The sequence below is a fragment of the Hyla sarda genome, chromosome 10 (genome assembly GCF_029499605.1).
Source record: "Hyla sarda isolate aHylSar1 chromosome 10, aHylSar1.hap1, whole genome shotgun sequence".
NCBI lineage: Eukaryota > Metazoa > Chordata > Amphibia > Anura > Hylidae > Hyla > Hyla sarda.
Genome location: NC_079198.1, coordinates 9,472,763 through 9,488,266, shown reverse-complemented (window position 1 = coordinate 9,488,266; position 15,504 = coordinate 9,472,763). Strand labels below are relative to the sequence as shown.

Here is a 15,504-nt window from a genome sequence, read left to right as displayed (position 1 = left end):
TTTTAATGATAGTGCCCATTTAACGTCTATATTTGCTGTTGCAAAATGGTTTCAATTGACTGTAATTTTGCCACTCGTAGAATGTTTCTTAAAGGGTTATCCAGGAACAGAGATACTTTCTTTTAAAAACAGCTCCATGTCTGTCCCCAGGTTGGGTGTGGTATTACAACTTTGCTCAATTCCCTTTAATGGAACTGAGCTGCAGAACCAAACCCCACCTTTAGACAGACGGAGAGCTGTTTTTGAAAGAAATTATCTCTGTTTTTCGGTTCCTGGATAACCCCTTTAATATACATGTTTGATACTTATTTATTAGTATTATAGCATTTTATGTATTATTACCTAGGTTAGGAATCAGATTGTTACTGCCTATATATAAATGCATGAGATAAATATTTCTTTATGTGTATAGGTGTCTCTGGAGGTTGAGTGGTTTTACTCCCTCTGATGATATTTATGTTTATTTTTTTTAGAGCTTTTAAGTGTTATTAATCTGTATTGTCCTCGATATGATCTGTTGTTATTACAATGATCAATCATTCTCCCTATTTTGGGTGTGCACCATTTTGGTGTCATTTTTTCTATTTGCTATATATTGTTGTTTGTTTGTTTTTTGGCACTTAGTAGCACCCTATGTTTTGTCATTGATTTGTTGAAGTTGCGGTAGGGCACTTGTACTATTCTTCTCCCCTCTGACAGAGGCAGAATATAGATTTTAAATTATATCCCATCAGCGGGGGCTAATAGAAGCGTGTGGGTGTATGTATATTCCGCACAATACCATAAAAATCAATGTGAACGACCCAAGCTGACTAGACTTGAAGCTTGGCTTAGATAATATGCTGGCAGACCCAGTATTAAAGGGGTATTCCAGGGAAAAAAAATTATAAATAACTGGCTTCAGAAAGTTAAACAGATTTGTAAATTATGTGTAGAAGTAAGTACAGCTCTCTACCTCAAGCGCCGTGCGCACGGACTGGCGTGGGCAGCGCCAAATGGAGATGCAAGAGAAAGTGGAATGTCCAGCGCAGTATAGGTCCAACGAATACTCTTTGTTAATTAAAACCCAGGATACATGGATGCAGCAGGCACAGGTGACGTCTTTTGGCTCAAACGAATACTCTTTATTAATTAAAACCCTGGGCTCAAACACGGCATTACTCTGACGTGCTCACCTGTGCAAATGAAGTCGGCTGATCGTCCTGGTTTCCTCCCCCCTCCATTTCCTGGGGGAGGTACCTGGTATGGTTTGCCCTATAAAAGACAGGTATTGTTGTACACACTTTGTATGATTAAGGCTCTTTTTTGAGCCGAAAGGCGTCACCTGTGCCTGCTGCATCCATGTATCCTGGGTTTTAATTAATAAAGAGTATTCGTTGGACCTATACTGCGCTGGACATTCCACTTTCTCTTAGATTTGTAAATTACTACTATTAAAAAATCGTAATCCTTCCAATAATTATCAGCTGCTGAAGTTGAGTTGTTCTTTTCTGTCTGGCAACAGTGCTCTCTGCTGACATCTCTGCTTGTCTCGGGAACTGCACAGAGTAGAAGAGGTTTGCTATGGGGATTTGCTTCTACTCTGGACAGTTCCCGAGACAGGTGTCATCAGAGAGCACTTAGACATAAAAGAACAACTCAACTTCAGCAGCTTATAAGTACTGAAAGGATTAAGATTTTTTAATAGAAGTCATTTACAAATCTGTTTAACTTTCTGGAGCCAGTTGATATATAAAAAAAAAAGTTCACAGGAGCTCATTCACCGGCTGAGGCCTGACTAGATAACTACCTTTTCTGGTCCTCTGGGGCAAGTGGGTTGGACTTCGGAACTAATCCCACAAAACTTCTCATTGTGGATTTCAGAGGCATAACTTGTAGCCAATTACAATACTGGTCTCTTATGGTGCAGATGTGCATTGGGGCACATCTACGCCTCTGTTGGCTTCTATGAGAAGCATGTGTGGGAAAGATCATGTGACCTGCCTCTCACACACTTACATATGATCCACCAGAGGTGGCAGCAGAGAGACTGTAAACCCCTGCACCTCCATTCACTACAGTGCATGTAGAAGTAATACAGAGCAATATTAGACATGTCAGAGATGTTCTGCTCACTAGTGATGAGCAGCAGGGGCCATATTCGAATTTGCGATATTTGGCGAATATATTGATGATTATTCGTCCTATGATCGCGAAATTCACTTTTCATTCACTTTTTTTCCCATGCAAAAATTCACATGAAAAATTTGCATATATATCCGCATAAAAATTCACATGTAAAAGAAAAAAAAAAAAAAAAAAACGAAAATTCGCATGGAAAATTTGCATGAAAATTTGCATGTGAAAAAAAATATGAATATTTGTCATTACGAATATATAGCACTATATTCGAAATATTTACGAAATCGGGAAGTGCCGATATTCGCGATAAAAATTCCCATTACGAATATTCATGCTCAACACTACTGCTCACGTTACCCCTACTGGATTATACACTTTGTGACAAATTTACTGGCAAAGAGTTACATTATTCTTATATTAAGAAGTATGATCTGATGACAGATCCGTTTTTTCGCAATACAAGTTATTGCGCTTTGCAGGAAACACTCAAGCCACTTCCTCAGATCCCTGAAGCAGAGAATAGACTTGTGTCTTATTATTCTCCGGACTCTGCATGTAAGTAAATATGAATAATTTATATTTATAAATATCCAATACATTGTGTAAATATTTACAAAACTATGTATGAATGGTAACATTGTATTTTGTGGGATTGTAAATAAACTCGGGGTCACACAGTACTTCAGTGTTTCCCAACCAGGGGGCCTCCAGCTGTTGCAAAACTACAACTCCCTGCATGCCCGGACAGCCGAAGGCTGTCCGGGCATGCTGGGAGTTGTAGTTTTGCAACAGCTGGAGGCTCCCTGGTTGGGAAACACTGCAGTACACACAGAGAAAAAACAGGTTTCACCTTATAATAGTCAATATACGTAAATGATAGTAATATGGTATTATATTATTTCCCGACTTACAGGGGTCTATGACTTGGTTTCCTGATTTAGTCGCCGACAAACCTCATACGGAATGGACGCTGTGAAGCCGTTTTATCTTCTCCTCATCTGTCAAGGTAAATAGTCTCACAATTACAGAATAATCCAATAGAATGAGATTCTGTGACCCCCGACCCAAAGCCTTTTGCACCTGAGGTGAGAGCAGGGAATTTCGAATCGGGGCTCCCCTTCGTCTCAGGGTACCCTTGCTATATGCAGCGACTCACAAATGATGTCTGATTAAAGTCGTTCCCTTTTTCTTTACTTCCCCATCTGGCCCGAGGGAATCATGATGAATTTTTCTAGCCAAAACTCTTCAGCGCAGAACATGCAACACAAACGTTGGGCACTGCACTTTTCCAGCATTATCCTCCCCTTTTCCCCACAAATGCCTCCATCTTCCCACACAAACAATGCCTCCACCCCCCTTCCCCACAAACAATGCCTCCACCCCCTTCCCCACAAACAATGCCTCCACCCCCCTTCCCCACAAACAATGCATCCACCCCCTTCCCCACAAACAATGCCTCCACCCCCCTCCCCACAAACAATGCCTCCACCCCCCTTCCCCCCAAACAATGCCTCCACCCCCCTTCCCCACAAACAATGCCTCCACCCCCCTTCCCCACAAACAATGCCCCCACCCCCCTTCCCCCCAAACAATGCTTATACCCCCCTTCCCCACAAACAATGCCTCCACCCCCCTTCCCCACAAACAATGCCTCCACCCCCTTTCCCCACAAACAATGCCTCTACCCCCTTCCCCACAAACAATGCCTCCACCCCCTTCCCCACAAACAATGCCTCCACCCCTCTTCCCTACAAATAATGCCTCCACCCACCTTGCCCACAAACAATGCCTCCACCCCTCTTCCCTACAAACAATGCCTCCACCCCCCTTCCCCACAAACAATGCCTCCACCCCCTTCCCCACAAACAATGCCTCCACCCCCTTCCCCACAAACAATGCCTCCACCCCCTTCCCCCCAAACAATGCTTCCACCCCCCTTCCCCACAAACAATGCATCCACCCCCCTTCCCCACAAACAATGCCTCCACCCCCTTTCCCCACAAACAATGCCTCTACCCCCTTCCCCACAAACAATGCCTCCACCCCCTTCCCCACAAACAATGTCTCCACCCCCCTTCCCCACAAACAATGCCTCCACCCCCCTTCCCCACAAACAATGCCTCCACCCCCCTTCCCCACAAACAATGCCTCCACCCCCCTTCCCCACAAACAATGCCTCCACCCCCTTCCCCACAAACAATGCCTCCACCCCTCTTCCCCACAAACAATGCCTCCACCCCTTCCCCACAAACAATGCCTCCACCCCCCTTCCCCACAAACAATGCCTCCACCCCCCTTCCCCACAAACAATGCCTCCACCCCCCTTCCCCACAAACAATGCCTCCACCCCCTTTCCCCACAAACAATGCCTCCACCCCCCTTCCCCACAAACAATGCCTCCACCCCCTTCCCCACAAACAATGCCTCCACCCCCCTTCCCCACAAACAATGCCTCCACCCCCCTTCCCCACAAACAATGCCTCCACCCCCCTTCCCCACAAACAATGCCTCCACCCCCTTCCCCACAAACAATGCCTCCACCCCCCTTCCCCACAAACAATGCCTCCACCCCCCTTCCCCACAAACAATGCCTCCACCCCCCTTCCCCAAAAACAATGCCTCCACCCCCCTTCCCCACAAACAATGCCTCCACCCCCCTTCCCCACAAACAATGCCTCTACCCCCCTTCCCCACAAACAATGCCTCCACCCCCCTTCCCCACAAACAATGCCACAACCCCTCTTCCCTACAAACAATGCCTCCACCCCCTTCCCCACAAACAATGCCTCCACCCTCTCCCCCACAAACAATGTCTCCACCCCCCTTCCCCACAAACAATGCCTCCACCCCCCTTCCCCACAAACAATGCCTCCACCCCCCTTCCCCACAAACAATGCCTCCACCCCCCTTCCCCACAAACAATGCCTCCACCCCCCTTCCCCAAAAACAATGCCTCCACCCCCCTTCCCCACAAACAATGCCTCCACCCCCCTTCCCCACAAACAATGCCTCCACCCCTCTTCCCTACAAACAATGCCTCCACCCCCCTTCCCCACAAACAATGCCACAACCCCTCTTCCCTACAAACAATGCCTCCACCCCCTTCCCCACAAACAATGCCTCCACCCCCTCCCCCACAAACAATGTCTCCACCCCCCTTCCCCACAATGTCTCCACCCCGTTCCCACACACTCAATGCCTCCTGCCTCACCCAAATGCCTTCAGCGTTAGTTTGCCCAGTAGGTAGGGTCCCTATGTAGGTAGCTTTCCTTGCTGTAGGTAGGACCTCCCTGTAGGTAGCTAGTCCTCTGCATGTAGATGCCCCCCTATAGGTAGTGTAGGGATTTCACTCTGGGGTTAACTCTGGGATCGTCCTTGACACAGCCACAGGACATGTTCCTACTTTATTCAGCAGCAAACAATAATTTCTTAGGCAAGTCTGGCTCCTCGCCAGCTTTATTAGGTAGGTTGCAGGATAAACAAAAACATAACATAGGAATCAAAATAAAAACCTAGGCCGTCCAGCCACTAACTGTACAATACAGCATCCCTGACTATCAACTGGAGGGCTTTTCCCTGCCAGTTAAAACATGCATCCTGCAACCTTCACTCACTGTTCACACACAGCATTTGTGCCCTCTTGCCTTTTCTTCTTAGTTCTCCTGTATGAGAAAGACAAGGGGTCTAACACTTCACCCGTGTTACCACAACTTGTCACAGTCCACTTCACTGTTGTGGGTCACTCACAGCGCCTGGCTGTGTGCTCCTTGCAAGGTCCCCTTCCTCTCCCCACAGCCACCTTGCTGTCTTTTGGAGAGAGTCCAGACTACACTTCCTGGACTCTTACCTTATGAGTGTCTCTGCTAGCTCACCTAGGATAAAGGTTTTCAAAAAACACTCTTTTATTGCCCTTAATCCTGCCTCTATGCCACAGTAGGTAGATCACCCATTGTACAGGCATACAGGAGTAAAGTGGTGTATAGAGGGATGAAAGAGGAGTGTACATGGGTGACAGTGAGGTGTACAGGAGTGACAGAGGGGTGTACATGGGTCACAGTGAGGTGAACAGAAGTGACAGAGGGGTGTAGAGGAGTGTACATGGGTGCAGAGGGGATGACAAAGGGGTGTACAGGGGTGACAGAGGGGTGTAAAGGGGTGACAGAGGGGTGTAAAGAGGTGACAGAAGGGTGTAGAGGGGTGTTAGAGGGGTGACAAGGGGTGTAAAGGGATAACAAAGAGATGTATAGAGAAGACAAAGGGGTGAAAGAGGGGTGACAGGGATGTACATGGATGACAGAGGGGTGTAGAGGGGTACACATGGGTGACAGCGGAGTTACAGGGGTGACAGGGGGTCGATGAGGGTGACAGAAGTGTCGAGGGGTATAAAGAGGTGTACATGGGTGACAGAGGGGTGTACATGTGTGACAGAGGGGTGTAAAGGGGTGACAGAAGGGTGTACAGGGGTGTTGAGAGGTATAAAGAGGTGTAGATGGGTGACAGAGGGGTGTACAGGGCTAACACAGGGTGACAAGGGTTGTAGAGGGGTGACAGAAGGGAGTGGATGAAGTACCTGAAGCTGAGTAGGCCTTTGTCAGTGCTGCTCCTGCTTCTTCCCTCCATCCCCATTATTCTGCTGAGGGACCAGGGAGAATCCAGAGTCCAGAGCTATTCCACAGGAGAAGGAGGATTCATGGGCATCAAAGCTGCAGCTTCCCCGTCCTGGCGCTTTACACAAACTTCTCTTCCATCCTGCCTGAGCGCCTGTGACTCGCTGGAAAAATAAAAACAATGTCGGCATCGGGTCACCCTGGTTGGGAATCACTGCCTCAGTGTAATGTGTGCCAGGCTCCCTGTGCAAGCAGGTGCAGATTCTGGGTTAACACAGACTGTTTATTAAAGGAGTACTCCAGACAAATAATTTATTTATCCAATACGCCTGGGTGACCAACATTAAAATAATAAACTTTAAAGGGATACTCTAGGGAATTTTTTTTTTTTTTAATCAATTTGTGGCAGAAAGTTATACAGATGTGTAAATAATTTTTATATAAAAATCCTCAATCCTTCTAGTACTTATCAGCTGCTGGATGCTCCACAGGAAGTTGTGTAGTTCTTGCTAGTCTGACCACAGTGCTCTCTGCAGACACCTGTGTCTGTGTCATGAACTGGCCAGAGCAGGAGGGGTTTCCTATGGGGATTTTCTCCTGCTCTGGACAGTTCCTGACATGGACAGAAGTGTCAGCAGAGAGCACTGTTGTCAGACTGGAAAGAACTACACAACTTCCTCTGGAGCATACAACATACTGGTGGAAGGTAAGTTAAAGTTTGGGATTGTAAAGGGGTGGTTGGCATAAAAAACAACTAATCCCTTTATACAATATAGGGGATAAGTGTCTGATCACATGGGGGGGGGGGGGTGAGATGTCTAGGGGCAGAGTGTTCCCCTTTCATTTTGATGTACAACCTCCTGTCCTGTCATTGTCTCCAGGCTTCTATCTGGGTTCTGTAGGTCAGCGGTGGACGTTCCCTTCTACAATCACTGCTCTGATTGGCTCCTGTGTGGAGATTCCTTGTACATATCATCCTAAAGGGACCTCAGGACCGTCCAGCCCTGTATGGTACTTATATGATAAAAGCGGTCATTCAGAGATCCTAAATACCAAGGCTTCATATGCAGTACTGGAGAATTACGAGGACCGAACCTCACTGGTCCCAGGACAGGACTGTACCCTGAGGATAGACCCTGTGACGAGAGAAGATGGGAACAAATATTATTATCCAGGGATCGCAGAAAACAGATACATAAATGCAGACAGAATATATGCTCGAACTGTTTATCTTTATGTCACAGGTAAATATATAAAATAACTGTGTAATGACTTGTCCCAGTCTTGTCCGAGTGCTTAAACGTCTCTAGACTTTTCTAAACTTTTCTGACCATACCTGCTCAGCTGCTTATATACATCTGCAGTGTGCTTGTATAACTAATCAGTGAAAGGCGATATTTTCTGTAGCTAGCGTTCTGCATTGTATTCCAATTTATGGTATCTGATTTTGGTCGTGTTTTCCTGGATTAGCGCCTTGCTTTCTGATTCAGCATCTCTCTGGCTCTCTCAGTTCTGACTTTGGCTTGCTGACTCTGATTTATCTGTTGTCTTGTTTGTCTCCCTCTGTATTGTTACCTTTTGTTTTTCCTGACCATCCCTTGACCTGTGGCTGGGTATTTTTGTAGCTTGTTATTTTCACTCTGAAGTAGATAAGCAGGGACCATCTTCGTGGTTGTAGATCCATCAGTTAGGGTAGGTACGCAATAGAAAGGGAACGGGGCTGTGGGTGAATGCAGGACTTCACCTTTTCCCAACCCATATGTGACAGACTGATACCAGGAACCACTGGGAATCTCCTCACTTGTGTTCTATCACAGTGTTTCTCAAGTGCCCCCAACAGGTCATGTTTTCTGGATTACCTTAGTCTTTCACAGGTGAAATAATTATGGTCAGTGAATAAGACATCACCACAGTTATATCACCTGTGAAAGACTAAGGAAATCCTGAAAACATGACCTGTTGGAGGGAGTTGAGGACCGAGCTTGAGAAACACTGATCTGTCATTATATTCATTAGTGTTATACTTATTCCTATAGGGTATAATGTATGTGACTGGTCTCCTAGTGTATGTTATAGATGACAAATTCTAATACATCACCAGAAATGCGTAATAGTGTCTATTTTTTTTAATGTTATATTTTAACACTAACAGATAAAGTGGACATTCTGATTCTGGGGTCTAAAGTTATGACTGAAGGAGAAGCCACCATTATTCAATGTATTGTTGTTCACACGTGTGGCTCCAGTCCTCCTTCTCTACAATGGAACAAACCTGGTCAAGTGAAAAATATTTCAGAAGAGTATTTTGATGGATCATGGCGAAAAGAATCACAACTCACCTATATCCCTTCATATGTGGATGATGAAAGTCCAGTGGAGTGCACGGCTACATATCCTAATGGACAAGAAACGAAACAATCAGCAGCACTGTACATCAACCGTACGTATTATAGGGAACATATGTCGCAACTTTCTCAGCTATAAAATCCTAGTGTAAAATACTAAAATCCTTGCTGCTTGAAGTCACCACCAGGGGGAGCTTTGAGGCTTTCTGGAGACTAATGTTTATTTATTTATTTATATATTTTTTGATTCATTGGGAGCTATATACAGTGTGTTTTATATGGAAACAGTCAGAATTTATTTCATTAACAGAGAAAAGTAATCTAACTATTTATACCTTCAATGCAGGAGCTTTGGGTGTGAATTTAACTTTCTTAAAGCTTTGAGGTTGTTTACTTTTTATTCTATAGATGCCGCAGCTGGAGTTCACATCACAGTTAAGAATAAAGGTGGATTTAAGACATTGACATGTGATTTCCTTAGCAGCCGACCTAATGTATCTCACTACACCTGGATGCAGGATGGATCTATATTACACAATAAGACGGGGAAGACTCTGACCCTACACAATAACGATACCTACGGGCGGTATTCATGTATCGTTCACAACAGGGCTGGGGATTCCTCCTCAGAGGAGATTTACCATAAGGGTGAGCATTCTGGAACAGACATCCTTTTAAATCTATACTTGCACAGATTGTGGGATATTTTTTTCTATACACACCTCATGTTGTTATAGCAAAAGGCGTTAACCCCTGAAGGACTCCTGGTTTTTCATCCTTACCTTTTAAAAACCATAACCCTTTCAATTTTGCACCTGAAATTCCATATTATGGCTTTTTTTTCTGCAGTGTTATAGCCCCCTCTAGTGGCTATAACACTGAACACACACTGATCTACACAGATCACTGCAATGCATTAACATGGCAATGATCAGTGTTACCGGCGGTCAATTGCTCAAGCCTGGATTTCAGGCTAGGAGCAATCAATCGCCGATCGGATGCACAGGAGGCAGGTAACAGACCCTCCACTCACGTTCTAGCTGATCGGGAATCGCGATTTCACAGCGATGGTCCCGATCAGCCCGACTGAGCTGCCGGGAGTGTATTTTTGTTACTTTAGATGCGACGATCAACTTTGAACGCCACGTCTAAAAGGTTAATAGTGCGTGGCACAATGATCGGTGCCGTACGCTATTAGCCCAGGGTCCCGGCTTTCATTAGCCGCCAGGACCGGCCTGCTGTGATGCGGGGTCACGGCGTGACCCAGCGTTATAGACCGGGACCATGCACAGGGTGTACAGATACGCCCTGCATCCTTAAGAGGATAAAGGGGTACTCTGGTGGAAAAAAAAATGTTTTCAAATCTACTAGAGCCAGAAAGTTATACTGTTTTGTAAATTACTTCTATATCAAAATATTAACCCTTCCAGTAGTTATCAGCTGCTGTATGCTTCACAGGAAGTTGTGTATTTCTTTCCAGTCTGACCACAGTGCTCTCTGCTGACACCTCTGTCCATATTAGGAACTGTCCAGAGCAGGAGAGGTTTGCTATGGAAAATTGTTTCTGCTCTGTAGAGTTCCTACTTACTGATTAAAGGTTCCTAATAGGGGAAGGCTAGGCTTCTATTCCCATTGTGACGCAGATCAGCCACAATGCCATACAGGGGAAGGTCGCACAGGTGCAAAATACTAAATACTAAAGGGGTATTCCAGGTAAAAACATTTTATCCCCTATACGAAGGATAGGGGATAAGATGTATGATCGCGGGGGGCCCGCTGCTGAGACCCCCCCAAGATCTCCCAGCATTCTATGTGGGGACTGCGTCTCTAGTTTCGGAAACCTCTGGGTTTCCGGGACTGGGGAGGTGATGTCACGCCACACCCCCTCCATTTATGTCTATGGGAGGGGGCGTGACGGCCATCACGCCCCCTCCCATAGACATGAATGGAGGGGGCGTGGCGTGACGTCACGTCCCAGTCCCTGAAACCTGGAGGTTTCTGAAACCGGAGATTCAGCACCCGCATAGAATACGGGTGCTACAGGGAGATCGTGGGGGGGGGGGGTCTCCGCAGCGGGCCCTCCCGCGATCAGACATCTTATCCCCTGTTTTGTTGTTCATCGGTATTTTGCACCTGTGCGACCTCCGTTACAGCATTGTGGCTGATCTGCAATAGGAATGGGAGCATAGCCTTCCTTTATATCAGTAACCTTCAATCAGTAAGTGTGGCCTCTTTACTGTGATTTTTTGAGTGATTTATGTCCTTTTTTTTAGTTGTTTTTTTTTTTTTTCCTGGACAGTTCCCCACAAGGACAGAGGTGTCAGCAGAGAGCACTGTGGTCAGACTGGAAAGAACTACACAACTTCCTGTGGAGCATACAGCAGCTGGAAGTATTAAGACTTTTAAATAGAAGTAATTTACAAATCTGTCTAACTTTTTGACACCAGTTGATTTAAAAGCATTTGTTTTCCACCGGAGTACCCCTTTAATGTTAGGATTTTTTATGGTCTAAAGCAGTGTACAGAGTCAGGTCAGCGTCTCTAGTGGTCCAGGATAGTGAATGGAATAATGGTAACACCCCTGGTGGTCTGGGGCAGTGTAGATGCTCATATGAACATTCTTAGTAGTCAAGGGTGTCAACATCCTTGGCTGTTTAGAGGAGGATAAGTGTTATTGTTTTATACATTGTGTCCAGTAGGTAGTTGGATCCAGCATTGCACGAATAACAGAAAGCTTAAAGGAGTACTCCAACATCAGGTAACAAAAGTGCTGAAGAAGCATGTAGCATTGCTTACCTGTTTGGTCCAGTTCGTTCTAAAATCACTAAAAATCTCCTAGGAGGTCTTAGGCTTGTACTACATTATGGAGCAGTCACTGTATTACAATTCCCAGAAAGAATTGCTTTCCCTCAGCTCTTTATTACAGTCCTTTCACCCTGCCTACTCCCCTCACAGCATTCATGACAGTTAATCGCCCTGGGCTGCTGCAGAACAACCCATTTCACAACAGACTATGGCACAATTAGTGAGTTTACAGCACCTGCTGTATTCATTCCCTGTCTGCTTCTCTGCCTGATGCATCGCCCACATTTTAATCAGTTGTATATGTATCTATTCACATACAGGTGAAGAACCAAAAGATCAAAGGAATTACACGAACATTATCCTTCCAGCATCGATTGGAACCATCTGCCTACTACTCCTTGCATTGCTCGTATATGCTTGTTGGAGGTAGGCATTTAATTAATCAACTGTATCAATCAATTAATTTAGTCCTCATCATTGTGCTCCCTTCTTTAACTGTGCACTGTCTGGTTTAAAAATCCTATTTAAATGTATCAAATTGGCATTCTGGTTTGATAGAGAGGAGTCTCTTATTTGTATCCTTCATGAGCCGTAGTGGAGACGGGTTCAAAGAGTATTGAAGGAAATCTGTCACCAGTGTTACCTGCACTAACCTGTCGGTGCCACCAGGTAGTGCAGGTGACACTGATGACAATGGTTTTCACCTTGTCCCGTTCCGTGATGGGGGTCTTCGGTAATCTCCTCCATTAGCTCCGCTCCGGGCACCCAGCTTGGGCCACGGGCGGAGCTTAGTGACATCACCGCTGCTGTTCTCTCACAGCGGGACCCAGCAGGGAGCAGCATCGGTGATGTCAATAAGCTCCGCCCATGCCCCAAGCCACTGGTGCTCTGTGCTGGGTCTCGCAGCCGCAGTAATGTCAGTAAGCTCCGCCCATGCCCCAAGCCGGGTGCCCAGAGCGGAGCTTACGGAGGAGATCACCGCCACAGAACGGGACAAGGTAAGTACAATTGTCATCAGTGTCACCTGCACTACCTGTCGATAATGACAGTTTAGTGCAGGGGACACTGGTGACAGATTTCCTTTGAATACTCTACCTGCAGCCACATTCTTTACATAGAAAGCTCAATAATTTTAATTGACACCATGTAATGCTTAATTTCCCCTGTAGGGGCACTAAAAATTTAACATTTTTGAAAGCTTCCCCATCCTGCAGATTAAAGAAGATTGCTATATTTTCGAAAATGAAGAGTAACATGGTTTTGGGGTTGTCTACCTATATGCTTGTGCTCCATGAGCCGCTGCTTTCTGAGAGCCCGGGGACATTTCTGTGGCTTTACCTTACACGGCTGTCAAATCAGTACAACTTTACTTTCACTTTACTGCTCACAAAGAGCTTTATTCAGCTCTGTATCTCTCCAACATGCAAGCAGATTCTCTCAGCTGCTGCAGCACTCTTAGGGGCAGATCCTGGTAAACTGCTTCTATCCTCTCTCTTTCCTGGCTCTGCTGGAACTAAAAAAATCTAAGATGGCTACAAGCACATGTCCACAAAACTCCTCCTCCCCAGTTTAATCATTGTTTAGTTGTATAGTCCGCCATCTACTGGACATTTCATTTAATGTACCAACAATAATCCCAGGGGATTGAAGACATTCTAATGACTCTCTATGTGAATGCCCCATAGTAGTTTTTCATCATTTTTTTAAATTGTTTTTATTTATTTATTTATTTATTTATTTATTTATTCATTAGCTTAAAATGTATTAAAATAGGTAATTTTTATTTTACTAGTGCCTGACATCAACAGCAGTAATAATTCTGACATATTTTATATCTCCATAGAAAAAGACAGAAGAAGCAGCACAAAGCAAAAAAGAGCAGCACCGAGGTATGTGACATGATAAGATAATGAAGACAACACATATGTTATTTCCCCTTTAAGGACGTATGGTGATCATAAAGTTAAAGGGGTACTCCGCTGCTCAGCATTTGGAACAAACTGTTCAGAACGCTGGAGCCGGGAGCTCATGATGCCATAGCCCCGCCCTTTCATGATGTCACACCCCGCCCCCTCAATGCAAGTCTATGGGAGGGGGCGTGATGGCCATCACGCCCCCTCCCATAGACTTGCATTGAGGGGACGGTTTGAGGGGGCGGGGGCGTGACATCATGAGGGGGCGGGGCTATGACATCATGAGCTCCCGGCGCCGGCTCCAGCGTTCGGAACAGTTTGTTCCAAATGCTGAGCCACGGAGTACCCCTTTAAATATTCTTGATTCCCTATCTAAAGATATTAGATTGCGGGGGTCCCACTGCCCGATCTCTGATCCGGCACCCTGTTATTCGGTGCACAGAGAAAGTTTCCTTCTAGGTGTAAGAAATACCCTTTCTATTCTATAATCCATCGCAGTAGACTTTCTATTTCTGTAATTATTTCCTTTTATTTTCCTTCGATTTTTTAATAAATAATATTAACTCTTTTCGTTCCCTCAGACTGAAGAAATATATACTGACCTGAGGAGATCAGAAATTCGGGATATATACCATGAGTTGAAGGTAATCGGGACAATACACTGACCCTTCATAATGAAGTTCTCTGCCGGTGTTTATTGTCATAACTTTGGAGATGGTAAAACATGGCTGTTGTGTTGCTGGGCGCAACCCCCCCCCCCCCCCTGCGATCTCCCTGCAGCACCAGGCGTTCATTTAGAACACCGGCTGTGGTGTCAAAGGATGTGACATCACGGCCTTGCCCCTACCGTGACATCATGCCACACTCCCCTCAATGCAATTCTATGAGAGGGAGTGTGGTGGATGGCCGGCCCCCTTCCATAGACTTGCGTTGAGGGGGCATGACATCACGACGAGGCGTTGACGACAACACAAGCTTACGGCGCCGCATCGCCAGTCATCCGGCACGGACCCCAGTGATCAGACATCTTTTCCCCCATCCTTTGGATAGGGGATAAGATGTCTAGGGGTGGAGAACCCCTTTAACTTCACAGTCCAACACCAAACTCCAAACATGGAGAAATACAATACACAAAACAGGTCTGAAATCCAACCAAGTCACAAAACAGATATAAAGCTGGACACGAAAAAATGGACCATAGTACAGATGGATAAGTGGACAGAACGATGGTAAAAGCCAAACAGGACAAAAACAAATAAGCCATGGTAATGCACAGACACGTACACAGACTTGTCAGGTCCGTTCATTCCAACAGTGAAGAAGTGGCTTCTTTTTAGCATGGTTCAATACCAGAGTTCAATAGGCGGTTCTGGGTGGAACCAAATCCCCCCAACACCCATAACCCCAAACCCTCCTATCCCCCCCCCCCTCCTCCCCGCTTGCCTGTGCGCACACACATGGCTCAGACAGACATGATGCGGTGAGGCACTTCACATGGACTCTTCTTTTTTCCCATGTGAACCTTATTCTTTAGTATTACTATTTTTTTTTATTATTTCTTCATACAGTATTTATTTGATCTAATTGCCTGTATCTTGTATTATTTTACAGCCTGTGACCTCTGCAGACACCACTGTTGTAAGATCACCTATCGGGGCAACTCAGGAGTATGAAAATATTCGTAGACCTAATTTTTAATAAAACCATCTGTGAT

General features: G+C 45.5%; 1 protein-coding gene and 1 long non-coding RNA gene across 2 annotated transcripts in view; one reads left to right on the top strand and one right to left on the bottom strand.

The window, feature by feature from the left end:
• LOC130294687 (uncharacterized) overlaps positions 1-3,289 on the bottom strand; it is a 12,029-nt gene extending 8,740 nt beyond the window's left edge. Inside the window, exons 1-2 of the long non-coding RNA XR_008848580.1 lie at positions 3,202-3,289; positions 3,033-3,119 (exon numbers count right to left, since the gene is read on the bottom strand). This is a non-coding gene — a long non-coding RNA (uncharacterized LOC130294687). The remainder of the gene's footprint in view (positions 1-3,032; positions 3,120-3,201) is intronic.
• Positions 2,628-15,504, top strand: LOC130294684 (myelin-associated glycoprotein-like). The gene is made up of 9 exons (XM_056544882.1): positions 2,628-2,676; positions 3,035-3,127; positions 7,610-7,972; positions 8,881-9,168; positions 9,482-9,721; positions 12,198-12,303; positions 13,721-13,766; positions 14,372-14,434; positions 15,402-15,504. The coding sequence occupies exons 2-9, from the start codon at positions 3,085-3,087 to the stop codon at positions 15,486-15,488; spliced, it is 1,236 nt and encodes a 411-aa protein (XP_056400857.1). The 5' UTR covers positions 2,628-2,676; positions 3,035-3,084; the 3' UTR covers positions 15,489-15,504.